The sequence below is a fragment of the Salvelinus alpinus genome, chromosome 13 (genome assembly GCF_045679555.1).
Source record: "Salvelinus alpinus chromosome 13, SLU_Salpinus.1, whole genome shotgun sequence".
In the NCBI taxonomy this organism is placed as follows: domain Eukaryota; kingdom Metazoa; phylum Chordata; class Actinopteri; order Salmoniformes; family Salmonidae; genus Salvelinus; species Salvelinus alpinus.
Window position 1 is genome coordinate 7,472,404 of NC_092098.1, and position 26,981 is coordinate 7,499,384.

A 26,981-nucleotide genomic window follows, 5' to 3' on the forward strand; every position below is an offset into this window, starting at 1 on the left:
AATATGGGGTTGGTCCCCTTTGCCGCTATAACCGTCTCCACTCTTCTGGGAAGGCTTTCCACTAGATGTTGGAACATTGCTGCAGGGACTTCCATTCAGCCACAAAATCATTAGTGAGGTCGGGTACAGATGTTGGGCGATTAGGCCTGGCTTGCAGTGGGCGTTCCAATTCATCCCAAAGGTGTTCGATGTAGTTGAGGTCAGGGCTCTGTACAGGCCAGTCAAGTTCTTTCACACCGATCTCGACAAACCATTTCTGTATCAACCTCGCTTTGTGCACGGGGGCATTGTCATGCTGAAACAGGAAAGGGTCTTCCCAAAACTTTAGCCACAAAGTTGGAAGCACAGAATCGTCTAGAATGTATGCTGTAGCGTTAAGATTTCCCTTCACTGGAACTAACAATGAAAAACAGCCCCAGATCATTATTCCTCCTCCACCAAACTTTACAGTTGGCACTATGCATTCGGGCAGGTAGCGTTCTTCTAGCATCCGCCACACCCAGATTCGTCCGTCGAACTGCCAGATGGTGAAGCGTGATTCATCACTCCAGAGAACACGTTTCCACTGCTCCAGAGTCCAATGGCAGAAAGTTTTACACCACTCCAGCCGACGCATTGCGCATGGTGATCTTAGCCTTGTGTACAGCTGCTCGGCCATGGAAACCCATTTCATGAGGCTCCCGACGAATAGCTCTTGTGTTGACGTTGCTTCCAGAGGCAGTTTGGAACTCGGTAGTGAGTGTTGCAACCCGAGGACAGACGTTGTGTATCACAGTGCAATTATAAAACTGGTGGGGGACAAAAATGCAATTTCAGAATGTGTGGCGGGGGGTCATGTCACCAATGAAAATTGCACCCCTGCTTTTCTACCTGTCCCAGCTAAAAGTGGAGTGGGAAATACTCAGTAGTGTCTTTACTAACCAAAAATGGTTAGTTTTGGAGGAGGACTATGTTGCACGTCCGCATGCTGGATTTTCACTCAGCCTCCCCTATACCCCAATGCAATGCACTGTAATAGACTGTACATGGATACATATTGGCTTGTAAAGAGAGAACTTTTCTACCTGTCTCAGCTAAAGGGGAATGGGAATTACTCAGTCGTACATATCCGGCAGCACTTCATTATCCACCCCCTCCATAGCTCCCAATGCAATACACTGTAATAGACTGTACATGGATACATATTGACAAAAAAAGTTGCAGTGTATTATTGTATTGGGGGCTATGGAGTGTTGCAGGATATGCATGACATAGTCCCCCTCCAAAACGACACATATTTCCCACCCCAGTTTATATGAGACAGGTATTAGTGTTTTTTTTCTCTACAACCCAATAAGTATACCATATACAGTGTATTGCATTGCAGTGCATGAGTGGGTTGATTAAGGTGTCACCAGCACTCTGTATTAAACCCGTTGCCCATCACAAGGGACCATTTTAAATTTTGCAGATTGAGTAAACCAATAACATATAGTTGTATTTTTATTAAAAGTGTATTTCTTTAAATATAGCCTACACCATGACTTTCAACGTATGAGCATTTATGTAAACTTTCAAAAGAAATGCTGGTATAAATAATACAATATTACAAATAAATACATACAATTATCAAAGGTGGTTGCAATGCTGTGAAAAACAGTTGTATTGCCCTAGAGTGCATTTTCCCCCCGATATTCCCAGTTGAGCATTTCTTTGCAAACCGACTCTGATTTTGCAAAATAAAATCCCAAGATCTGCTGCCATAATATCCTGCTGCTAGGAGAACGATGATGTATTTCAGAGCACAACGAGGGGCGTATCTTCATCACGGCTATAAAGCTGACGTCTCTCAATTTACATTTTAGTCATTAAGCGGACTCTCTTATCCAGAGCAATAAAGGTTATGGCACATCGACCGATTTTTTCACCATGTCGGCTCAGGGATTTGAACCAGCAACCGTTCAGTTACTGGCCCAACGGTTTAACCGCCAGGCTGCCTGCCAGCCATAAGGTCATAGTTTCCAAATTAAGCCATTATCGTTTCCTTACGAATAAAAACTATACACAGTGGATTGTCTTTTATAAATCATAATATATATTTTCCATGGAAGTAGTTTTGCTACCTATTTAATAACCTTAATAATCACCCAGTCAATCAACAAATCAATCAATTAACGTATCAATCACCACAATAACCTCAAGGGTTCTCCCAAGTGTAAGCTCTCCCCAGGGTTTACTACCCCGTTGGGCATGTGCGTGCGAGCGTTTACTACCCCGTTGGGCATGTGCTTGCGAGGGTTTACTACCCCGTTGGGCATGTGCGTGCAAGCGAGATGTTTTTATGAAATTGAAAGAAAAAAAACTTTAAACAAAACAATAACCAAACTGCTGTACAATTACTCTTTTTTGACAGGGCTTCGTTTCAATGAAAAAACTCAAACGCGGATTATTTTCTTCATTCAGGAGCAACAACAATACCTTATTATTTACATAAATGCCATGGCACTGGTAGGCTGCTGTTCACTGAGCATAACAAGGCTGTCGACTATAGCTGCCATTTTTTTATTTAAAAAAAAAAGTGTTTTGCCTCTGATGGTTTGTTGCTGAGGAAGTGCAGACATTTGGACAGGAATCAACATTAGTCGCAAGACAGCGCGAGTCGAGGCAGACATTGCTGCGATGGAGGCAATTGGTGTCTCCTACTCGAACCCGTTGGAGGACTACGAGTTGATTCACCGAATCGGGAGTGGTACATACGGAGATGTATTTAAGGTATTTTAAATTCGCAATGCTCTATTATTTTGTACTTTAGTGAAACTTAGGTCTCCTTCGTAGGCTACTGGATATGGATCAATCCCCCGAATTGTGATTGTTTTGCATATGACTGTATTACCTGAGCAGACACATACCTGTTTGAATAGATGGTAATTTATAGCATTATTCGTATGTTGCGTCACCGTTAAAAACAGAATGTGATGGTTTTCTTAATAAAAAAATGCTAGAAATTGTTTTGTGATTAAAACACCTATTTTTTCCTGATATAATGTTGCCTTCCTTAGTATCATCAATGTGTGCATTTCCCCACTGTATTTTGCCTAGGGTCGGGTTTACGAGACTAACAAGACTCAGGGAAATGCTGATTAAGCTTTTACTCTAAGTATACAGTGTGTTCGGGAAAGTATTCATTCAGACCCCTTGACGTTTTCCACATTTTGTTACGTTACAACCTTATTCTAATATGTATGTATTTAAAAAAAATCCTCAATCCCATAATGACAAAGCAAAATAGTCTTTTAGAAATTTGATCAAATACCTTTACATAAGTATTCAAACCCTTTGCTATGAGACTCGAAATTGATCTCAGGTGCTGTTTCCATTGATAATCCTTGACATGTTTCTACAACTTGATTGGAGTCCACTTGTGGTAAATGCAATTGATTGGACATGATTTGGAAAGGCACACACATGTCTATATAAGGTCCCACAGTTGACAGAGCATGTCAGAGCAAAAACCAAGCCATGATGTCGAAGGAATTGTCAGTAGAGCACCGAGACAGGATTGTGTCGAGGCACAGATCTGGGGAAGGGTACAAAAATGTCTGTATAGTTGAAAGTCCCCAAGAACACAGTGGCCTCCATTCTTAAATGGAAGAAGTTTGGAATCACCAAGACTCTTTCTAGAGCTGGCAAACTGAGCAATCAGTGGGGAGAAGGGCCTTGGTCAGGGAGGTGACCAAGAACCTGATGGTCACTCTGACAGAGCTCCAGAGTTCCTCTGGCGATGGGAGAACCTTCCAGAAAGACAACCATCTCTGCAGCACTCCACCAATCAAGCCTTTATGGTAGTGTGGCCAGACAGAAGCCACTCCTCAGTAAAAGGCACATGATAGCCCACTTGGAGTTTGCCAAATGGCACCGAAAGGACTCTGACCATGAGAAACAAGATTCTCTGGTCTGATGAAACCAAGATTGAACTCCTTCCCAACGGTGAAGCGTGGTGGTGGCAGCATCATAATGTGGGGATGTTTTTCAGCAGCAGGGACTGGGATCGAGGGAAAGATGAACGGAGCAAAGTATAGAGAGATCCTTGATGAAAACCTGCTCCAGTGTGCTCAGGACATCAGACTGGGGCGAAGGTTCACCTTTTCAACAGGACAACGACCCTAAGCACACAGCCAAGACAACACAGGAGTGACTTCGGGACAAGTCTCTGAATTTCCTTGAGGGTTCCAGCCAGCGCCCGGACTTGAACCTGATCTAACATCTCTGGAGAGACCTGAAAATAGCTGTGCAGGGGCGCTCCCCGTCCAACCTGACAGAGGCTGAGAGGATCCGCAGAGAAGAATGGGATAAACTTCCCAAATACAGGTGTGCCAAGCTTGTAGCGTCATACCAAAGAAGATTTGAGGCTGTAATCGCTGCCAAAGGTGCTTCAACAAAGTACTGAGTAAAGGGTCTGCATCCTTATGTAATGTGATATTTCATATACAGTTGAAGTCGGAAGTTTACATACACCGTAGCCAAATACATTTAAACTGTCACAATTCCTGACATTTAATCCTAAAATGTAAAATGTCCTTGTCTTAGGTGAGTTAGGATCACCACTTTATTTTAAGAATGTGAAATGTGAGAATAATAGTAGAGAATTACTTATTTCAACTTTTATTTCTTTCATCACATTCCCAGTGGGTCAGAAGTTTACATACACAAAGTTGACTGTGCCTTTAAACAGCTTGGGAAATTCCAGAAAATGATGTCATGGCTTTAGAAGCTTCTGATAGGCTAATTGACACAATTTGAGTCAATTGGAGGTGTATCTGTGGATGTATTTCAAGGCCTACCTTCAAACTCAGTGCCCGTTTGCTTGACATCATGGGAAAATCAAAAGAAATCAGCCAAGACCTCAGAAGAAAAAAATAATAATCTGGTTCATCCTTTGGAGCAATTTCCAAACGCCTGAAGGTACCACGTTCATCTGTACAAACAATAGTACGCAAGTATAAACACCATGGGACCACGCAGCCGTCATACCGCTCAGGAAGGAGACGCGTTCTGTCTCCTAGAGATGAACGTACTTTGGTGCGAAAGGTGCAGATCAATCCCAGAACAACATCAAAGGATCCTGTGAAGATGCTGGAGGAAACAGGTACAAAAGTATTTAAATCCACAGTAAGATGAGTCCTAAATCGACATAACCTGAAAGGCCGCTCGGCAAGGAAGAAGCCACTGCTCCAAAACTGCCATAAAAAAGCCAGACTATGGTTTGCAACTGCACATGGGGACAAAGATCGTACTTTTTGGAGAAGTCCTCTGGTCTGAAAAATAGAACTGTTTGGCCAAAATGACCATCGTTATGTTTGGAGGAAAAAAGGGGGAGGCTTGCAAGCCAAAGTACACCATCCCAACCGTGAAGCACGGGGGTGGCAGCCTCATGTTGTGGGGTTGCTTTGCTGCAGGAGGGACTGGTGCACTTCACAAAATATATGCCATCATGATGCAGGAAAATTATGTGGATATTATGAAGCAACATCTCAAGACATCAGTCAGGAAGTTAAAGCTTGGTTGCAAATGGGTCTTCCAAATGGACAATGACCCCAAGCATACTTCCAAAGTTGTGGCAAAAGGGCTTAAGGACAACAAAGTCAAGGTATTGGAGTGGCCATCACAAAGCCCTGACCTCAATCCTATAGAAAATGTGTGGGCAGAACTGAAAAAGCATGTGCGAGCAAGGAGGCCTACAAATCTGACTCAGTTACACCAGTTCTGTCAGGCGGAATGGGCCAAAATTCACCCAACTTATTGTGGGAAGCTTGTGGAAGGCTCCCCAAAACGTTTGACCCAAGTTAAACAATTTAAAGGCAATGCTACCAAATACTAATTGAGTGTATGTAAACTTCGGACCCACTGGAAGAAAAGGGTGCCACTGAAAGGAGTGATTACTGGGGTAGCCATAAATGTAAAAGTTAACCAACTGAAGGGGAAGATTCCCAGTGTTTGATGCTTTTTGTTTGGTGCGACGCAGACAGGGTGGGTTGAGTGGTGAAACAGAAGTTGTCTGTGAGTTTTGGTGTTGAGTCTTTGCCCGACAAAGTGAGGTTATATATAAGTTATCTTGTATGAGCTTTTGTGCCGAATACATATTATGTTACAGGTGTCAAGCTTAAGGGGCATGTGGCAGCAGTGTGTAGGAGGGAGGTAGAGGAAGATGGGTCAATGGGGAGGGATCCAAAGAGGAGTGGTGTGAGTAGTAGATCTGTACCAGTACAGAGGGATAAATCAACAAGTGATATAAGTTTCAGTAAGATTGGATTTTTAACATTTATAGTAATGGTTATCAACTGTACTGCAGGGATGGAACATAAGACACAGACAATTGAGGTTGTGGTGGCAGCTGCAGAGAGGTATTTGGGTGTGCGAGACTTGACATCAGAAGAGTTACATGGTGTGTTAAATGGTGGTGTCCCATCTTTTTAGGATGTTGGCCTGAGGTAGGACTAAATAGATATAAATAGTAGAGTAGAGTGGTGTTATGTTTTTGGCTAAGTTGTATGTAAACTTCCGACTTCAAGTATGTGTGTATGTATGTGTCATGCACAAAGTAGATGTTCTAACTGACTTGCCAAAACTATAGTTTGTTAACAAGAAATTTGTGGAGTGGTTGAAAAACAAGTTTTAATGACTCCAACCTAAGTGTATGCAAACTTCTGACTTCAACTGTATACAGTACCAGTCAAAAGTATGGACACACCTACTCCTTCAAGGGTTTTTCATAGTTTTTACTGTTTTCTACATTGTAGAATAATAGTGAAGACATCAGAACTATGAAATAACACATACTGAAACATGTAGTAACCAAAAACTGTTAAACTAATCAAGCAATTATTCAAAGTAGCCACCCTTTGCCTGACAGCTTTGCACACTCTTGGCATTCTCTCAACCGGCTTCACCAGGAATGCGTTTCCAACAGTCTTAAAGGAGTTCCCACATATGCTGAGCACTTGTTGGCTGCTTTCCTTCACTCTGCGGTCCAATTAATCCCAAACCATCTCAATTGGGTTGAGGTTGGATGATTGTGGAGGCCAGGTCATCTGATGCAGCACTCATCATTCTCCTTGGTCAAATAGCCCTTACGCAGCCTGGAGGTGTGTTTTGTCCTGTTGAAAAACAAATGGATAGTCCCATTAAGTGCAAACCAGATGGGATAGCGTATCGCTGCAGAATGCTGTGGTAGCCATGCTGGTTAAGTGTGCCTTGAATTCTAAATAATTCACCAACAGTATCACCAGCAAAGCACCCCCACACTATAACACCTTCTCCTCCATGCTTCACGGTGGGAACCACACATGCGGAGATCATCCATTCAACTACTCTGCGTCTCATAAAGACACGGCGGTTGGAACCAAAAATCTCAAATTTGGACTCATCAGACCAAAGGACAGATTTCCACTCGTCTAATGTCCATTGCTCGTGTTGCTTGGCCCAAGCAAGTCTCTTCTTATTATTGGTGTCCTTTTAGTAGTGGTTTCTTTGCAGCAATTCGACCATGAAGGTCTGATTCACGCAGTCACCTCTGAACATTTGATGTGTCTGTTACTTGAACTCTGAAGCATTTATTTGGGCTGCAATCTGAGGTGCAGTTAACTCGAATAAACTTATCCTCTGCAGCAGAGATAATTCTGGTTCTTCCTTTCCTGTGGTGGTCCTCATGACTGCTAACATGACTCATGTTAGCACAGTTGAAAACAGTTGTCCTGATTTAAAGAAGCAATAAAACTGGCCTTCTTTAGACTAGTTGAGTATCTGGAGCATCAGCATTTGTGGGTTTGATTTACAGGCTCAAAACGGCCAGAAACAAAGAACTTTCTTCTGAAACTCGTCAGTCTATTCTTGTTCTGAGAAATGAAGGCTATTCCATGCAAGAAACTGAAGCTCTCGTTCAACGCTGTGTACTACTCCCTTCACAGAACGGCGCAAACTGGCTCTAACCAGAATAGAAAGAGGAGTGGGAGGCCCCGGTGCACAAATGAGCAAGAGGACAAGTACATTAGTGTCTAGTTTGAGAAACAGACGCCTCACTTGTCCTCAACTGGCAGCTTCATTAAATAGTACCTGCAAAAACGCCAGTCTCAACGTCAACAGTGAAAAGGTGACTCCAGAATGCTGGCCTTCTAGGCAGAGTTCCTCTCTCCAGTGTCTGTTATTTTGCCCATCTTAATCTTTTAAATCGCCTCTTCACTGTTGACAATGAGACTGGTGTATGGCGGGCCAATTTGAGCCTGTAATCAAACCCACAAATGCTGATTCTCCAGATACTCTAAAGAGGGACAGTTTTATTGCTTCTTTAATCAGGACAACAGTTTTCAGCTGTGCTAACATAATTGCAAAAGGGTTTTCTAATGATCAAATAGCCTTTTAAAATGATCAACTTGGATTAGCTAACACAACGTGCAATTGGAACACAGGATTGATGGTTGCTAATAATGGGCCTCTGTACACCTATATAGATATTCCATTATCTGCCATTTCCAGCTACAATAGTCATTTACAACATTAGCAATGTCAACATCAAATTGATCATAAATACAGTGTAATTTTAATGGACAAAAAAATTGCTTTTCTTTCAAAAACAAGGACATTTCTAAGTGACCCCAAACTTTTGAACAGTAGTGTATATATATTCCATAAATCAGTTTATTTTATTATGGGGTATTGTGTGTAAGGGGGGGTCTGAAAAAGTCAAGGGGTCTGAATATTTTCCAAATGCACTGTATATGGTCATGTTTAAAAAAAAAAAAAAGATCCAGCACACCAAATAAAGTTAATGGAGTATAGAACAGAAACAAATCATTGAGTTTGTGGTTATGTGAGATGATGCCTTGGTTGTAGCAGTTGGTAACAGGAAACCAAAAATTTGTTGAGAAAGGAAGTTGTCAAAACCGTGAGAAACTCACTGTATACACCCAGGCCAGAACCCTGACCTAAATTCTGATATTTGCCATGGCCAGCAAATATAGTCATCATTTTCAATGTAGCATACCCAAGAAACCCTTGTAAAGTATGGGAAAGATTTCTGTAAAAAAAATATAGAAATCATCATAAAATAATCGATGGATTAGTTGCCTAAGCCATGTCTTGAGAGTGATCTTGAGCTGAGATTAGCAATAATAGTCTCATTTAGTCGAGGATGTAAAAGGTCTGCTGCATAATACACATTACTTTTACGTGACTTTCATCACAGGAAGTCTTTTTTACTACAGAAACAAAACAGGAAGTGAGTACCGCTCCGTATCAGATGTCTTTTTTTTCAAGGGTAGCTGACAAGGGCCTCATAGTTCCCCAACATGTCCTTTCACTGCTTTGCTTGGTAACATAATCATCGTGTCTGTATGATCTGTAGACATACAGTAAGGGTGTACTTCCCCTTATCACCCATTTTTTTTTATCAGTGGAAAACAAAGTGTGAGCACAAGGCCCTCAAATAGGATACTTAATCGGCTGAGGTGTAATCATTATCCCAAACAGTTGCGTTATGCAACGAAAACGAGAGTTTCTATCTGACAAATTCAGCTAGTTCCCTCGTAGTTTTGTTCAGTTTGCTTCCGTTTGGTTCCTAGTGAATACATCCCTGGTTTACATCTAATATACCTAGAACTACTTTCAACTTGATGTGTGGTCGGCTATTATTCGTTTCCCATTGTATAACTGAGTCTGTGGCACTCATGACTTGAACGGTCATGCCAGTACCCATAACATTCACAGCAAAAAAATGAAATCACAATGTCAAATGATCAGGAAAACATCAAACATTTTTTTTGAACTCTTCTCTATAGGCCCGAGACATCAAGACGTCTGTGGTATCTGCAATCAAAGTTGTAAAACTAGATCCCGGTAGGCTATTTATCCCAAAGTACGGTTGTGTTTTTATCTCCATCACATTGTGTCGCAGTGTTCCTGGAATATAAATCAGTGCTCGTCTCTCTTTTTTCAGGTGACGACATCTCATCTATCCAGCAGGAGATCACCATGATTAAAGAATGCAACCACAAGAACATTGTGGCCTATTTTGGCAGCTACCTCAGGTCTGGTCTGCAGGCGAACGTTAAAAGTTGATGTGAAACTCGGAGCGATTCCTTTTTAACGGTGCGCCTCTTCCTTTGGTAGAAATAGCAAGCTGTGGATCTGCATGGAGTACTGCGGAGGAGGTTCCCTGCAGGATATTTATCATGGTACAGTTGGAGAACGTCATCCCCCCCCTAACACCCACCCCGATAGATCATGTATATGCATGGCATCGTCCAGTGTTAACAGTAAAGATTCAACTAGTTACTGTGTCCCTCGTGTTCTCTTTTTGACTGACACACGTAATTGTTACGTTTCCATAGCTACTGGCCCCCTGAATGAGAGGCAGATTGCATATGTGTGCAGGGAAACACTCCAGGTAAGAATGAAATGATATGCAGCGTTATTCATTGGATAAAGCGTTTAACAATTTTCTATTGTGAAACTTTCCATTTGGATGTAACATTTATTTACATTGTAAATTCATAAACGTCATGCTTGACAGTGGCATCTCAGGGCAACGGTCATTGGATTTTCTGTGTTTGCAGGGACTGCATCACTTACATGAGACTGGGAAAATGCACAGAGACATAAAAGTAATGTATAGAATCCTGTTGGATATGAAACATGTAAACAATTCGCGCTACCACTCATCTGAATTGAATCATCTGGTCTGGCGCTTTGGAACTACTTACAGAAATGTAGTTTTGCAAGTGTAAATGTATGTCTCTCTCTGTGTAATTGGAGCTTGGGACTGTCTTCATGGGAGAGTGTGAGACGGTGCACTCATTGTGTCAATGTGGGTTCTTCACAGGGAGCCAACGTTCTTCTAACATCGCGAGGAGATGTCAAACTGGGTCAGTGACTGTCCTCCACCCTCACACTGTCACTCACTTTCACATATCCTCTTTACCTCTCCCGTGGGCAGTTGTGGAATAAGTACCCAAGTGTCATACTTGAGTAAAAGTAAAGATACCTTTTTAATAGGAAATGACTCAAGTACAAATTATCCAGAAAAATACTACTTGAGTAAAAGTATTTTGTTTTAAATATACTTAAGTATTAAAAGTAAATGTAATTGCAAAAACTCCTAATATTAAGCAAACAAGGCGGCACCATTTTCTGTTTTTTTAAATGTATTTACGGATAGCCAGGAGCAGGCACACTCTTACACTCAGACATCATTTACAAATGAAGCATTTGTGTTAAGTGAGTCTGTCAGATCAGAGGCAATAGAGATGCCAGGGATGTTCTCTTGATGAGTGTTTGAATTGGACCATTTTCCTGTCCTGCTAAGCATTCAAAATGCAACTAGTACTTTTGGGTGTCAGGGAAAATGTATGGAGTAAAAAGTACATTATTTTCTTTAGGAATGTAGTAAAGTAAAAGTTGTCAAAAATAGAAATCGTAAAGTACAGATACCCCAAAAAACTACTTATCTAGTACTTTTAAGTATTTTTACTTAAATACTTTACACCACTGCCCTTGGACACACCCAGTCCCTGATTTATATATTTTTTTGATTTACTCAAATATTTGTCTCCACCTCTCACGCCATCGTTTCCCTCCAGCGGATTTTGGCGTTGCAGCTGAGATCAATGCTTCTGTTGCCAAGAGGAAGTCCTTCATAGGCACGCCTTACTGGTGAGTGATCTAAGTCCATCCATGGCACCAAAACAAAGCCCACTATCATGGTGTACCACAGTTATCCACGGGCAGCGTTGCTCTTCTAGGATGGCACCCGAGGTGGCAGCAGTGGAGAAGAAAGGCGGGTACAACCAGCTATGTGACATCTGGGCAGTGGGCATCACCGCTATCGAGCTGGCAGAGCTTCAGCCTCCAATGTTTGACCTGCACCCAATGAGGTGAGGGCACAGTTGCTGGGATGTCACCTCTCATTATTATAATTATACAGATTCTGTAATAACAATGTTGTAAGTTGTATCCAGTCATATTAACAAATCAGATTTGGATAATGATCACTGCATCATGTTGCACAACAAATTATTGTTCTGAGATTTAGATTATTATTTTTTCCCCCAGGGCCTTGATGGTGATGTCAAAGAGCAGCTTCCAGCCTCCCAAACTGAAGGACAAGTCCAAATGGTAGAAGTTAGTTTACAATTTAAAAAGTAATATGAGTTACATAACTAATAATGTATGTATGTAATGAATACGAGTAAGAGAGGCTAAAATGATAACACATTAAAGCATTAAACCTCTTTCTGCAAAAGTTAAACCCAAACTGCTGCTCCAGTAGATTAGCTGGCTCATCCTTTGTTCAAAAAATGCCTTTTTTCCTTTAACCAGATTACAAGCTCTCTTTGTCAGTTAATTGAAAATGAAAAAGTACTTCAAAGTATCGCCTTTTTTTTTTCTAACAAGCCGTACAAAGCTGGTTCCAATTTTAAATATCATCCTCCTGAAAGCCAGAACAAATATTACAACAAATATTATAGTTAAACTCAAATATACTGATTGATACATTTAAAAAAAAAAAAAAAAAAGAATAGCTGAGGGGTGCGATTTTAAAAGCTCAAGATCTGTAATAGTTAGGACCGAAAACACCATATGTATACTGGATATGTCTGAGTACCATTTAATGTGTATATCAAAATGTATTGCTGACATGTAATACTGTGTATAAGGGTACCATGTATTTCAAATGTAGGAATAATGTATATGTAACAAAATACTAAAACAAAGCACATGTTGTCCTCCGAAGGGCTAATAAAATGATAATAAATCAAAAAGAATACTATAAATGTCACTGTGTCTAGGAGCCCATTAGCCCCTGTGGTAATAACCAGTGGTCTCTCCTGTTTAGGTCCGTTGACTTTCACAGCTTTGTGAAAGTATCCCTCACCAAGAACCCTCGCAAAAGGCCCACTGCAGAGAAGTCGCTACAGGTACTACCTCAGAGTTCCATCCTTTTGAGGAGAACAAGAAGATTGCATCAAAGTTAATGAAAACCTGTTGAATTTACAGTGCCTTTGGAAAGTATTCAGACTCCTTGACTTTTTCCACATTTTTGTTAGGTTACGGTCTTATTCTAAAATTGATTAAATTTTGTTTTTTTTCCCCTCATCAATCTACACAAAATACCCCATAATGACAGAGCAAAAACAGATTTTTGCTAATTTATAAAAAACGGAAATATCACATTTACGTAAGTATTCAGACCTTTTAGTCAGTACTTTGTTGAAGCACCTTTGGCAGCGATTACAGCCTCGAGTCTTTTTGGGTATGACGCTACAAGCTTGGCACACCTGTATTTGGGGAGTTTCTTACATTCTTCTCTGCAGATCCTCTCAATCTCTGTCAGGTTGGATGGGGAGCGTCGCTGCACAGCTATTTTCACCGTTTCTCCAGAGATGTTAGATCGTGTTCAAGTCCGGCTCTGGCTGGGCCACTCAAGGACATTCAGAGACTTGTCCTGAAGCCACTTCTGCGTTGTCTTGGCTGTGTGCTTAGGGTCGTTGTCCTGTTCGAAGGTGAACCTTCGCACCAGTCTGAGGTCCTGAGTGCTCTGGAGCAGGTTTTCATCAAGGATCTCTCTGTGCTTTGCTCCGTTCATCTTTGCCTTGATCCTGACTAGTCTCCCAGTCCCTGCCACTGAAAAATACCCTCTCATCATGATGCTGCCACCACCATCCTTGGCATTCAGGCCAAAGAGTTCAATCTTGGTTTCATCAGACCAGAGAATATTGTTTCGCATGGTCTGAGTCTTTAGGTGCCTTTTGGCAAACTCCAAGTGGGCTGTCATGTGCCATTTACTGAGGAGTGGCTTCCGTCTGGCCACTCTACCAGAAAGGCCTGATTGGTGGAGTGCTGCAGAGATGATTGTCCTTATGGAAGGTTATTCCATCTCCACAGAGGAGTTCTGTCAGAGTGACCATTGGGTTCTTGGTCACCTCCCTGACCAAAGCCCTTCTCCCCCGATTGCTCTTTTTGGCCGGGCAGCCAGCTCTAGGAAGAGTCTAGGTGGTTCCAAACTTCTTCCATTTAAGAATGATGGAGGCCACTGTGTTCTTGGGGACCATCAATGCTACAGAATTATTTTGGTACCCTTCCCGAGATCTGTGCCTCTACACAATCCTTTCTCGGAGCTCTACGGACAAGTCCTTCAACCTCATGGCTTGGTTTTTGCTCTGACATGCACTGTCAACTGTGGGACATTTATATAGACAGTTGTGTGCCTTTCCAAATCACGTCCATTCAATTGAATTTACGACAGGTGGACTCCCAAGTTGTAGAAACAACTCAAGGCTGATCAATGGAAACAGGATGCATCTGAGCTCAATTTAAAGTCTCATAGCAAAGGGTCTGAATACTTATGTGAATACGGTATTTCTGTTTTTGCATTTTTAGTACATTTGCAAAACATTTTGCTCTGTCATTATGGGGTATTGTGTGTAGATAGCTGAATATTTTTTTTAATACATTTTACAATAAGGCTGTAACAAAATGTGGAAAAAGTAACGGTGTCTGAATACTTTCCTAAGGCACTGTATGTCCCTAGTGCAGAAACTATACGTAGGTTCTAAACATAGTCCTTTAGGTGACCGACACTCCCCACATGACTCGTTTTCTTCTCAGCACCCCTTTGTGAGTCAGCGGCTGACCAGGACCCTGGCCATTGAACTGCTGGACATGGCCAGCAACCCCGTTCTGCAAACCTCACACACTATGGATGAGAGTGATCTTGAGGTGAGCTCTCCTCTCCTGTCCTAAAATGTATGCTTGGGCACGACACTGTACTATGTGGATTACTACTACTAAGTTAAACATGTCACTAATGACCTGTATACTACTGTGTGTATGGGGGGGGGTTTGCAGACATGCAGTGCATTCCCTGATAAGATCCAGTCCTTAGGGAAACCCCTGTCGGTCCAGAGGACTCAGTCTGAGGAGCAGTGTGAGTAACTCTCAGATCCTAGCATCCACAGCTTCTCAAGGACACTGGAATTACTGATGAGCCATTGTTATGGCCGACATAGCATTACCGCATGCAGGGGCAAGCAGCCAGGGTCAGGAGGACACAAGGGGATAGTCACTGGCACCAAGACTGAGCATCCACTCAAATAAAATGAGAGTAGTGTGAGAACAAGTGTGTTTTTGGTTTACTGGTATCATATCATTTTCATAACAAAAAATGATGATGATGATATTGAGGAGGATTTTCTAGTACAGTATTCAATATTTTAAAGGTGTTATTCTGTATCATATGTACAGTACCTGTAAAAAGTTTGGACACCTACTCATTCAAGGGTTTTTATTTATTTTTACTATTTTCAACATTTTAGAAAAATAGTTAAGATTTCAACACTATGAAATAACACCACATGGAATCATGTAGTAACCCAAAAAGTTTTAAACAAATCAAAATATATTTTAGATTATTCAAAGTAGCCACCATTTGCCTTGATGACAGCTTTGCACACTCTTGGTATTCTCTCAACCAACTTCACTTGGAATGCTTTTCCAACAGTCTTGAAGGAGTTCCCACATATGCTGAGCACTTCACTCTGCAGTCCGACTCATCCCAAACCATCTCAATTGGGTTGAGGTTGAGTGATTGTGGAGGCCAGGTCATCTGATGCAGCACTCCATTACTCTCCTCCTTGGTCAAATAGCCCTTACACAGCCTGGAGGTGTGTTTTGGGTCATTGTCCTGTTGAAAAACAAATGATAGTCCAACTAAGCGCAAACCAGATGTGATGACATATCGCTGTGGTTGCCATGCTGATTGTGTGTGTGCCTTGAATTCTAAATAAGTACCATCGCACCTCCTTCTCCATGCTTCACGGTGGGAACCACACATGCAGAGAAAATCCATTCACCTACTCTGCGTCTCACAAAGACACTGGTTGGAACCAAAAATCTCAATTTTGGACTCCTCAGACCAAAGGACATATTTCCACCGGCCTAATGTCCATTGCTCGTGTTTCTTGGCCCAAGCTAGTCTCTTATTGGTGTCCTTTAGTAGTGGTTTCTTTGTAGCAGTTTCACCATGAAGGCCTGCTTTCATGCAGTCTCCTCTGAACAGTTGATGTTGAGATGTGTCTGTTACTTGACCTCTGAAGTATTTATTTGGGCTGCAATCTGAGGCTGGTAACTGAAGTGAACTTATCCTCTGCAGCAGAGGTAACTCTAGGTCTTCCTTTCCTGTGGCGGTCCTCATGAGAGCCAGTTTCATCATAGCGCTTGATGGTTTTTGCAGCTGCACTTGAAGAAACTTTCAAAGTTCTTGAAATGTTCCACATTGACTAACCTTCATGTCTTCAAGTAATGATGGACTGTCATTTCTCATTGCTTATTTGAGCTGTTCTTGCCATAATGTGGACTTGGTTTTTACCAAATAGGTATATCTTCTGTATACCACCCCTACCTTGACACAACACAACTGATTGGCTAAACGCCTTAAGAAGGAAAGAAATTCTGCAAATTAACTTGTAACAAGGCACATCTGTTAATTGAAATACATTCCAGGTGACTACCTCATGAAGCTGGTTAAGAGAATTCCAAGAACGTGCAAAGCGGTCATCAAGGCAAAAGGTGGCTACTTTGAAGAATCTCAAACTATAAAATATATTTTGATTTGTTTTAACACTTTTTTTGGTTACTACATGATTCCATATTTGTTATTTCATAGTGTTCATGTCTTCACTATTATTCTACAATGTAGAAAATAGTAAAAAAATAGAGAAACCCTTGAATGAGTAGGTGTGTCCAAACTTTTGACTGGTACTGTATAGTGGGGATTGACTTTTTTTTTCTTTTTTTCTCTCTCCCAGTTGATCTGCTAAAATTTGGCCCTCCCATGAGGAAGGAGACTGACCCCTCTCCTGACCTGGTGAGTAGCCTATCATCTGTGTCTAACCTCTGTTATATGAACGTCATGTTCAACATAGAAAACAATATGTCGAATTGTCAGTACATCAATATATTTTCCCCAACAGGGATCATATGACGAATGGAGCATTACAGATGATGAAAAGAACTCCTCGTAAGCTATCGTTTATTTTACTTCCTATGACAAATCTGCCGTAATAATAAATTACAAATGAAGGCAGTAATAACTTAATCTACTCTACATTTGAGGTGCAGGAGTCTACTGGAGTGTGTTGAGGAAGCATTGCTTGAAAGGTGAGGCTATAAAACCATCTATATACATCTCTTTATAGCACTTATCTACATTACCAATAACACACCAAAGCCAAAGGGAACAAAATATAATTCCCATTACAAACAAAAATACCAAGTAAGCTGAATGCAAAGGAATTTTAAACAATTCTGCACATCCAAATCACTACACATGTTTAATTCCCATAACGTGGTCTGTTTGATATCCATTGCAGGAGGTTAACCGTCAAGAGAGCGCCCTCTGCTGAGGTGAGAGGGAACTACACACTGTATTATCTTATCCTCTCAGGCACTCCACACTGTTTCTTTTGGAACTGCACCAGCGTGCGTCTGTGTTCATCTGTTGCAGCACTCTAATGAAGAAGATGATGATGATGGTGATATGGATAAATGTGGCACAGTGAAGAGGAGTCCTGCCCCAAGGCATACCATCCCCCAGTCCACTGACACTACTAGCGCCATAGAATGCACTGGCAATTGTGACTCCACCCCTCCCACTGTCACTCCTCCATTCACAGACCCCACCCTGTCTGACCCCTCTCTCTTCAACTGCTCCTCTCCCTCTGAAGGTGCAGCATCCACTCACACGCAACACATCCTGTACACACAGGAACACTCACTAAAACAATCTATGAAGTCATTGTGTAAAGGTAATGACATCAACTACTAATTATGTCAATCTGCACGACCAATTTAGAAAAGGCTCAAATCCATCATCCTGAGACACTATACTGCACTGAAGGGTCGGGACAGACTGCCGCCAAGGCCCAGCAGCCCCCACTGTCTCCAGAATGGAGCACACTCAGGAGGAAAACTGAGGACTCGGTGAGTCACCATCAGACAAGTTACTGACACACCTCTTAAATGCATCTCTTGTGCAAAAATGATGACTGATAATTCTGTGGAATTTGTTTTTCTTCAGAGAGGTGATTGCCATGGACTTCCACCCACACCCAAAGTCCATGTAAGTCAAGATGTCTGGATATATAGCTACCAATAAGAAAATACCGCTTTGAAATGATTCATTGAACCACCCAGTCTTTTCTAGATGGGGGCCTGTTTTTCCAAGGTGTTTAATGGCTGTCCATTAAATATCCACTGTGCTGTCACATGGGTTCTGCCAAAGACTAAAGGTAAGCACAGGCTATAAAGGATAGCAGTCAGTCAATAGAGCTTCTGTCAAACCAGTCATAGCTTGGGAAGAATATCTGACTATCCTCCCTCAGATCAACACCTCATCCTGGGGACAGAGGAGGGCATCTACACCCTGAACCTCAATGAGCTCCATGAGGACACAATGGAGAAGGTACCATCATGTTAACACCAATTGTACAAAAATGTTTAAAAAAAATAGTTTTTCTTACCAGTCCGTTTTTAAAAAGCTTTTCTGTGTTTTTCAGTTATTACCCCAGAGGTGCAGCTGGCTGTATGTCATGAACAATGTGCTAATGTCTATCTCAGGTAGGGCCCTCAGTGTCCCTCACACCAGCAACAATGACAACACACCCTAATACAGTGTGTTCTATCTAGACGTGTGTTTACTGTCTTCGTGCGCCACAGGGAAATCATCGCAGCTGTGCTCCCAGAGGCTGACCACCCTGTTTGATCAGCGCAGACACCTGCCGAAGAGGCAGGGCCACCTGTCCATCAACACCCACCGCCTCACAGAGAGGATCAACTCAAGGTAAGGAGACCCCACCCCTGGGCAGCGAGAGGCCGTAGTGAAAATACCCAAGCAATGTTGCTTTTCGCTGATATTGGCATGAGAGGAAGGGAAATCATCCTGGAAATTGTACATAAAAAAAAAAATGGGTCATGTTTATGTGTTCTCTTTGTAGAAAGTTTTCTGTGTCTGGAAAAATACCAGACACCAAAGGCTGTCGACGCTGCAGCGTTGGTAAGGAACATGTTATTTTAGTCAAAAATGGAGATGTACTGTGCCGTCTTTATGACTAAGATGACATCTCTCTCTTCTGCCTTATCTATTCTCAGTGCGTAACCCGTACACTGACAGCACATTTTTGTGTGCTGTTGTACCAACTGGCCTTGTCCTACTGCTGTGGTACGAGCCCCTGCAGAAGTTCATGCAACTCAAGGTGTGTATTCCCAATGCATCTCTATACAACGTTAGCATTGTGTTCTTTAAATAGAAAAGCATCACAAAGCATTCTTCCGTTCCCACTTTCTCCTCTCTCTCTCAGCATATCGCTGTGAGTCTCCCAGAAACCCTCCCCATCTTTGAACTGCTTGTCCTGGAGAAAGAGGAGTTGCCACAGGTGTGTGTGGGTGTGAGCAGGTTACAGGCCCCTGTCAAGACCTGTGAGCAGGTCCACTTTGACATCATCCACTTGAATGACACACCCAGAGCCCAGACAGGTACCTCCATCAATATTTTGATATTTTATCTAGTTTAATCTAGACTAGTGGTCACCAACCTTTTCCGAGTCAAGATCACTTTCACAGTCAAAAAGCAAGCCGGGATTTACCGCTCAGAATTTGTTTTAAACATGACTTAAATGTTTTTCAGGTTAATGATGAGGGGGAATGATAATTTTAATGAACATGGCTCTATTTCTATTACAGCATATTGGATGACTGTCATTCATATTCCATTCACCCAGCTCAATGTAACATCGATAGGTTTAGGCTACTACGTGATAGTCTAATTTTCCCTGTACCCATCATGCTACAACCTAGCCTATGAACGAAAGTTTACAACGTAGAGAATTTTGAGGAATCAAGGTGACAGACAGTGACACATTCAATAGCGCCTTGCACACTCTTGCCTGCATGTAGCTGATCTAGGAGGTAATCATTAGTGCAACACTTGCAAATGTGAATTTCTATTGGACAAATTCAGGTATTTTTATCACCGTTCCGTTTGCTTCCATTTTTAAGAAACGCTCTTTCAATAGAATCGGCGGAATGAATAGTATTGGTATTTTATTAGGATCCCTATAAGCTGTTGTGAAATCAAATCACATTTTATTGGTCACATGTTTAGCAGACGTTATTGCGGGTGTACCAAAATGCTTGTGCTTCTAGCTCCATCAGTGTAGTAATATATCTAACTAGGCAAGTCAGTTAACCTGTCTAGGACTAGGGAACCCCTCGCCAACAGCCAATGAAATTGCAGGGCGCCAAATACAAATCAACAGAAATCTCATAAATCTAATTCCTCAAACATACAAGTATTAGGCACCATTTTAAAGATAAAATTCTCGTGAATTCAGCCACAGTGTCTGATTTCAAAAATGCTTTACGGCGAAAGCTCCACAAACTATTATGTTAGGTCACCACCAAGTCACAGGAAAAACTCAGCCATTTTTCCCACCAAAGAGAGGAGTCACATAAAGCACAAATAGAGATAAAATGAATCACTAACCTTTGATGATCTTCATCAGATGACACTCATAGGACTTCATGTTACACAATACATATATGTTTTGTTCGATAAAGTGCATATCTATATCCAAAAATCTCATTTTACATTGGTGTGTTATGTTCAGTAGTTCAAAAACATGCTATGATTTTGCAGAGCCACGTGAATTCACAGAAATACTCATTAAAAATGTTGATAAATTCAAGTGTTATGCATGGAACTTTAGATACACTTCTCCTTAATGCAACCGCTGTGTCAGATTTCAAAAATACTTTACGGAAAAAGCATAATCTGAGAACGGCGCTCAGCCCAAACCAGCCAGAGAAATATCCGCCATGTTGGGAAGTCAACATTATTCATAAATAGCATTAGAAATATTAACTTACCTTTGATGATCTTCATCAGAATGCACTCCCAGGAATCGCAGTTCCACAATAAATGCTTGTTTTGTTCGATAAGGTCCATAATTTATGTCCAATAGCTTCTTTTGTTAGGGCGTTTGGTTAACAAATCCAAAAGCGCGATCTGGTCCAGTCGGACGAAATGTTCAAAAGGTTATATTACAGGTCGAAGAAACTTGTCAAACTAAGTACAGAATCAATCTTTAGGATGTTTTTATCATAAATGTTCTATAATGTTCCAACCGGAGAATTCCATTGTCTGTAGAAAAGCAATGGAACGAGAGCTACCTCTCATGTGAACGCGCCTGACCGAGAACGAGGCTGCTGGCAGACCTCTTTGTCAAACAGCTCCCATCCGGCCCCCCTTCACACGAGAACAAGCCTGACACAACGTGCTAAAGCCGGATGACATCTAGTGGAAGCCTTAGGAAGTGCAAAATAGCCCATATCCCACTGTGTATTCGATAGGGGTGAGTTCAAAAACTACAAACCTCAGATTTCCCACTTCCTGTTTGGATTTTTTCTCAGGTTTTTGCCTGCCATATGAGTTCTGTTATACTCACAGACATCATTCTAACAGTTTTAGAAACTTCAGAGTGTTTTCCATCCAATACTAATAATAATATGCATATATTAGCATCTGGGACTGAGTAAGAGGCAGTTCACTCTGGGCATGCTATTCATCCAAAAGTGAAAATGCTGCCCTCTATCCCAAACAAGTTAAGAACAAATTCTTATTTTCGATGACAGCCTAGGAACAGTGGGTTAACTGCCTTGTTCAGGGGCAGGACGACAGATTTTTACCTTGTCAGTTCGGGGATTCGATCTTGCAACCTTTCGGTTACTAGTCCAACACTCTAACCACTAGGCTACCTGTCGCCCCCACTAGGCTACCTACCTGCCGCAGCAATGTGGGAGTGGCATAGACCAAAATACAGTAGAATAGAATACAGTGAGTAAAAACTATGTAAACATCATTAAAGTGACCTAGTGTTCCATTAATAAAGTGGCCAGTGATTTCAAGTCTATGTATATAGGGCAGAAGCATCTAAGGTGCAGGGTTATGTAACCGGGTGGAAGCCGCCTTGTGATGGCTATTTAACAGTCTGATGGCCTTGAGATAGAAGCTGTGTTTCAGTCTCGGTCCCATCTTTGCTGCACTTGTACTGACCTCACCTTCTGGATGATAACAGGGTGAGCAGGCAGTGGCTCTGGTGGTTGTTGTCCTTGATGATCTTTTTGGCCTTCCTGTGACATCTGGTGCTGTAGGTGTCCTGGGGGCAGGTAGTTTGCCACCGGTGATGCATTGGGCAGACCGCACCACCCTCTGGAGAGCCCTGCGGTGCAGTTGCCGTAGTCAATAGTCAATGAACAGCTCTCTTACATAGGTATTCCTCTTGTCCAGATGGGATAGGGCAGTGCGATGGCATCATCTGTGGATCTATTGGAGCGGTAAGCAAATTGAAGTTGGTCTAAGGTGTCGGGTAAGTTGGAGGTGATATGATCCTTAACTAGCCTGTCAAAGCACTTCATGATAACAGAAGTGAGTGCTACCGGGCGCTAGTCATTTAGTTCAGTTACCTTTGTTCCTGTACCCAAGAAAGCAATCTTGAAGCAAGTGGGCACAGCAGACTGGGTTAGGGAGAGATTGAATATGTCCGTAAACACACCAGCCAGCTGGTCTGAGGACGCGGCTGGGGATGCCGTCTGTGTGGTTTGCCATTTGTAGTCCGTGATTGTCTGTAGACCCTGCCACATACATACGTGCGACTCCACTTTATCTCTATACTGACGTTTTGCCGGTTTGATTGCCTTAGAGGGAAAACTACACTGTTTTATATTAGGCAATATTCCCAGTCACCTTGCCATAGGTTTTAATAGTCACAGTGGGTACAACATCTCCTATACACTTCGTGATAAACCACCGTATTCGGCAATGTTATTCTGAGGCTACACGGAACATATCCTAGTCCACGTGACCAAAACAATCTTGAAGCAGCAGCTACTCTTCCTGGGGTCCACACAACATGAAACATTACATAATGTAGAATATTAATAGACAAGAACAGCTCAAGGACAGAATACACTCCTGATCACACGCAAACACAGTTCACTTTCATAGCAGCCACATGAAAACAGCGTGATCCCTTTGCTCGTTGTATATGTAATTCCTTCTCGCTACTATCTATGCCTTCTCCTCCTCTTACCTTTTTCCTTTGCTTGTGGACTTCTAGCTAACATGGCATCCCTGTCTTTGAGTAGGCAAAACTAGTTAGCTGTATTCTCTTGCAAAGTGAAAGTTTTTTTTAAATACAACCGACTATAGCTTGCTCTCTCGCGTCGCCTTAATTTTGGAAGAAATTACTTTTTTCAAAACTGTTCAACTATTGTTTTTCTCTCTGAGTCAACTACTCACCACATTGTATGCACTGCACTGCAGTGCTAGCTAGCTGTAGCTTCTGCTTTCAGTACTAGATTAAATATCTAATATTTTGATTAGGTGGACAACATGTCAGTTCATGCTGCAAGAGCTCTGATGGGTTGGGGGACGTCCTCTGGAAGTTGTCATAATTACTGTGTAAGTCTATAGAAGGGGGTGAGAACCATGAACCTCCTAGGTTTTGTATTGATGTCAATGTACCCAGAGGAGGACAGAAGCTAGCAGTCCTCCGGCTACACCATGGTGCTACCCTACAGACTTCTGCTACTGTAGACCTTCATTAGAAAACAGTGTTTTAATCAATTATTTGGTGACGTGAATATAATTAGTATAGATTTATCTAAAAAGGATAACTCCACTGGTAGGAATGAGGTTTGTGTAGTAGGCCTAATACATTATCACAGCATATTGGCTATATACCTGGCCTGCCAATATTCTTCTCAGACCATATTATATTATTAAAACTTGAGCTTTGATAACAAAATAGATCAGTTGGTGTAGCACTTGCGAGGAGGCACAGCTGAACATAAATTGAAATAATTTGCAAATTAACTTTTTTATTAAACTGGACTGATGGTACCTGCATCTCATGGTCATGGTGCTTTCAAGACATTTGGGAACTCTGGATGGGGGAAAAAAGGGGTCAAATCGTGACGTCAGTGATCTTCAGTTCAGAATTGGAATTCTGAGTTGGATGACTGTTTAAAAAAAATGTCCCAGTCGGATCCCGGTTGTCATGAACGCTCGGATGTTGTAGATGGCTCAAAATGGGAACACTTTGCTTACCCGGTGCACAGAGCTTCTGAACCAAGTGCACCCAACAACAACAACAACGAAAGCCTTTATCGTTGGCTTTTGCACAAAAATGTTTGGTGATCGACTAGGAATCGCGATCGACAGGTTGATGGCCACTGATCTAGACAGACGAGCAGTGTGCAAGCTGTGATGTTATTGTTTATGTAACGTTTTCACAGGTAGTCAATCTCTGAAGGTGATGCAGGTAACTCAGCTGGACAGAGACACGGTACTGATCACTCTGGAGAGTGAGTTCCTTTCTTTCAATACTCTGCTTTCAGTATAATTTGATCAGGAACATTGGATGTGCTAGTGTTCTAGTTGGAATGGTAAGAACCCTTGAATGAAGAAGAAAAAAAGCAAGATTGAATTGTGACCATTTGACCTTTGCAGACACTGTGAAAATTGTGAATCTGAATGGAAATCCATGCGAAGGGAGGACCTCAAAGTTGACCTTTGACTTTTCCATTGAGACTCTTGGTAAGGGAATGGATGAGTGCTGCATTCTAATCATTTAGCTTTGTGTCTTTGGATTGGAGGCGACTAAATTGTTCTTTGCAGTATGTTTGCAGGATAGTGTTCTGGCCTTCTGGAAGCATGGGCTTAAAGGTAGAAGCTTGAATAGTGATGAGGTAATGCAGAACAAAACACCAGTCCAGCATTTCTATATTGTCAGACTGTATTGTCAACTCACCTATTGACAATAAAATAACATTGTGACGTTTTACATTTTTCATAGGTTACACAAGAGATCACGGATGAAAGTCGAATATTCAGAGTCTTGGGAACCACAAGGCATGTCTCTTAACTAATGGAGTTTGATAGCAATTCGATAGCAAAACATTTGTCAAATTACTGAAGCAAAATAAATAATTTACATTAACATGTGCTTTTATTCTTCAGGGACATTATCTTGCAGAGTACTCTCACGGACAATCCATCGGCCTTAAGCAACTTGTACATCCTGACGGGGCATGAGAGTAGCTACTGAGGAAATCCGAGAATGGAGGACATTCTGTCTCGAGGAAGTACACAGCAGTCTCCTACTACTCCTAAAAGGACAAGCACAAAGTCAATAAGGATGGAGCAAGGATGCCTACAATGGCGAGTGGTTGGCCGAAAAGACATAGCTGGGACTGTCTGAGCTTTGATTGGAGTGGGCTTTCCTCACGGCTTCTTTTCATCCAACTGCCAAATGGACCTGTGAATATCAGTGGTTCAAAACAGTACCAGTGGCCTAGGCTACATAAAAATCTTGGCATTGCAGTCGCAGATTTAAAACCACACTTGTCATAACTCTCCTGTGACGATCTGAAGGATCAGGTTACAGTGGGTCTGCGCTACAGCGTGCCCCCTCTCGTAGAGCGGGAAGTCGGCTGTTTTTTTATGGCGTTTATAAAATACCCTGCCTCTTTTTTGAGAATGTGGTCTGTGGACACTTAAGGGACATTCGTGAAGAGTGTGTTTCATTTGGTGATCTCATGAAGGACAGGAAACCCTCTACTGTGTCTTTGGTTGTGTACACTTAATTATGGAGTTTACATCTAAATATTGTGAAATGTTTGTGATTAAACATGAAACTATTTGTGAAAAGATGTAATGTGATGTTAACCTTCTAAATGAGAAAATATGGGTTTTCATATAAAGTTAACCAAATCAGTGGCCACGCCCACATGAGCGTAGACATTACGTCGGCGTCATGGACCGCCCTTTTCTCAGACGTGTATAAAATCTACTCCTGACTAAATTTACATTAGACTAGAAAACATGGAGCTGATGCTACATGTTGAAATGGTTAAGAACTACAACTCTATAGGCCCAGGAGACCAGACAGCGTGGAGTGTTGGCTACACGGGTGAAAATGGTTCAACTCTGAGACTATCGATCACTACAGAATAAGAGCAAATCCTAGACGTAGAATTACTAGTCTCCAGCTGGAAATTACGTAAATCTAGTACGAGAATAACGACAACCGCGGAAGCATCTATTCTATGCAACGGCCATCTGTACGCCTGACGTATCCATTACAACAGACACTATCCAGAGCCGCTGAGAAAGCTACAACCGCGAAAGACATTGTGACTTCTGTGGACGTTAACCAGAGACTCTGATGAACTGACTCTCCAGCAGACGGACCTGGTCGATTCCAACAGAGAAGACCACAACGACATACGGGCGTAAATGTATACATTGCAATTATTTTCCAATGAGCGGCCGTTCATGTGCAAAGGATTAGCATTTCAATTAATATAATTATCAACTGGGTAGTGAATCCATTATGTCTTTCCCGCTCTTTCTGTTCCCACCCCTTTCCATTGTCTACCAAGCCTCACAGAATGGTTTAGCCCACTAGGGATTTTTCAATGTGTTGTGTTAGTAACCAATAACTATATTGTTTGTTTATGTATTTCTGTGATTTGTTTAGTTAGTAAATAAATAATTAAGCCAATTTGTATATCGCTGATTCATTATGGAGGCTAGGGTTCATGCAGATATCCAAGGGTTTGCCATGTTCAGTAATGAGAACTGATGAGGTAATAAAATACATGAATACAAGACTGTACTCGATAAGTTATATATGGGAATTAAAACTCTATAAACAACATATTCCCGTGGTGCCCTGACTTCCTAGGTAATTGAAGTTACATGATTAGTTTAATCGTGTAATTAAATTACACACAGAATTGATTTGCTAAGATAAGTCTTCACATTTAATGATAGTCCAGACACAACACTTGTGTGAATTCTTCAGACTGGTTGTGACTGGGTAAAAACTTTG

The 26,981-nt window shown here is 41.7% G+C and overlaps 1 protein-coding gene across 2 annotated transcripts; it reads left to right on the forward strand.

Moving 5' to 3' along the window:
• The first annotated feature begins 2,201 nt into the window (after nucleotides 1–2,201).
• Nucleotides 2,202–26,651, forward strand: LOC139536897 (mitogen-activated protein kinase kinase kinase kinase 2-like). 2 transcript variants are annotated; one of them, XM_071337600.1, is made up of 32 exons: nucleotides 2,202–2,751; nucleotides 9,810–9,867; nucleotides 9,968–10,058; nucleotides 10,141–10,205; nucleotides 10,362–10,417; nucleotides 10,587–10,634; nucleotides 10,853–10,895; nucleotides 11,610–11,682; nucleotides 11,772–11,903; nucleotides 12,082–12,144; nucleotides 12,866–12,947; nucleotides 14,638–14,748; nucleotides 14,878–14,956; nucleotides 16,836–16,894; nucleotides 17,001–17,047; nucleotides 17,143–17,187; nucleotides 17,400–17,433; nucleotides 17,534–17,753; nucleotides 17,882–18,009; nucleotides 18,107–18,148; nucleotides 18,233–18,317; nucleotides 18,411–18,490; nucleotides 18,585–18,645; nucleotides 18,745–18,868; nucleotides 19,023–19,081; nucleotides 19,177–19,280; nucleotides 19,386–19,560; nucleotides 24,382–24,450; nucleotides 24,596–24,682; nucleotides 24,764–24,834; nucleotides 24,942–24,997; nucleotides 25,106–26,651. In XM_071337600.1, exons 1-32 carry the CDS (start codon nucleotides 2,659–2,661, stop codon nucleotides 25,191–25,193), a joined length of 2,628 nt encoding a protein of 875 aa, XP_071193701.1. In that variant the 5' UTR covers nucleotides 2,202–2,658; the 3' UTR covers nucleotides 25,194–26,651. The 2 variants fall into 2 exon arrangements, with proteins under 2 accessions (XP_071193701.1, XP_071193702.1); XM_071337601.1 differs by having other exon boundaries at nucleotides 17,149–17,187.
• Nucleotides 26,652–26,981: the final 330 nt, after the last annotated feature.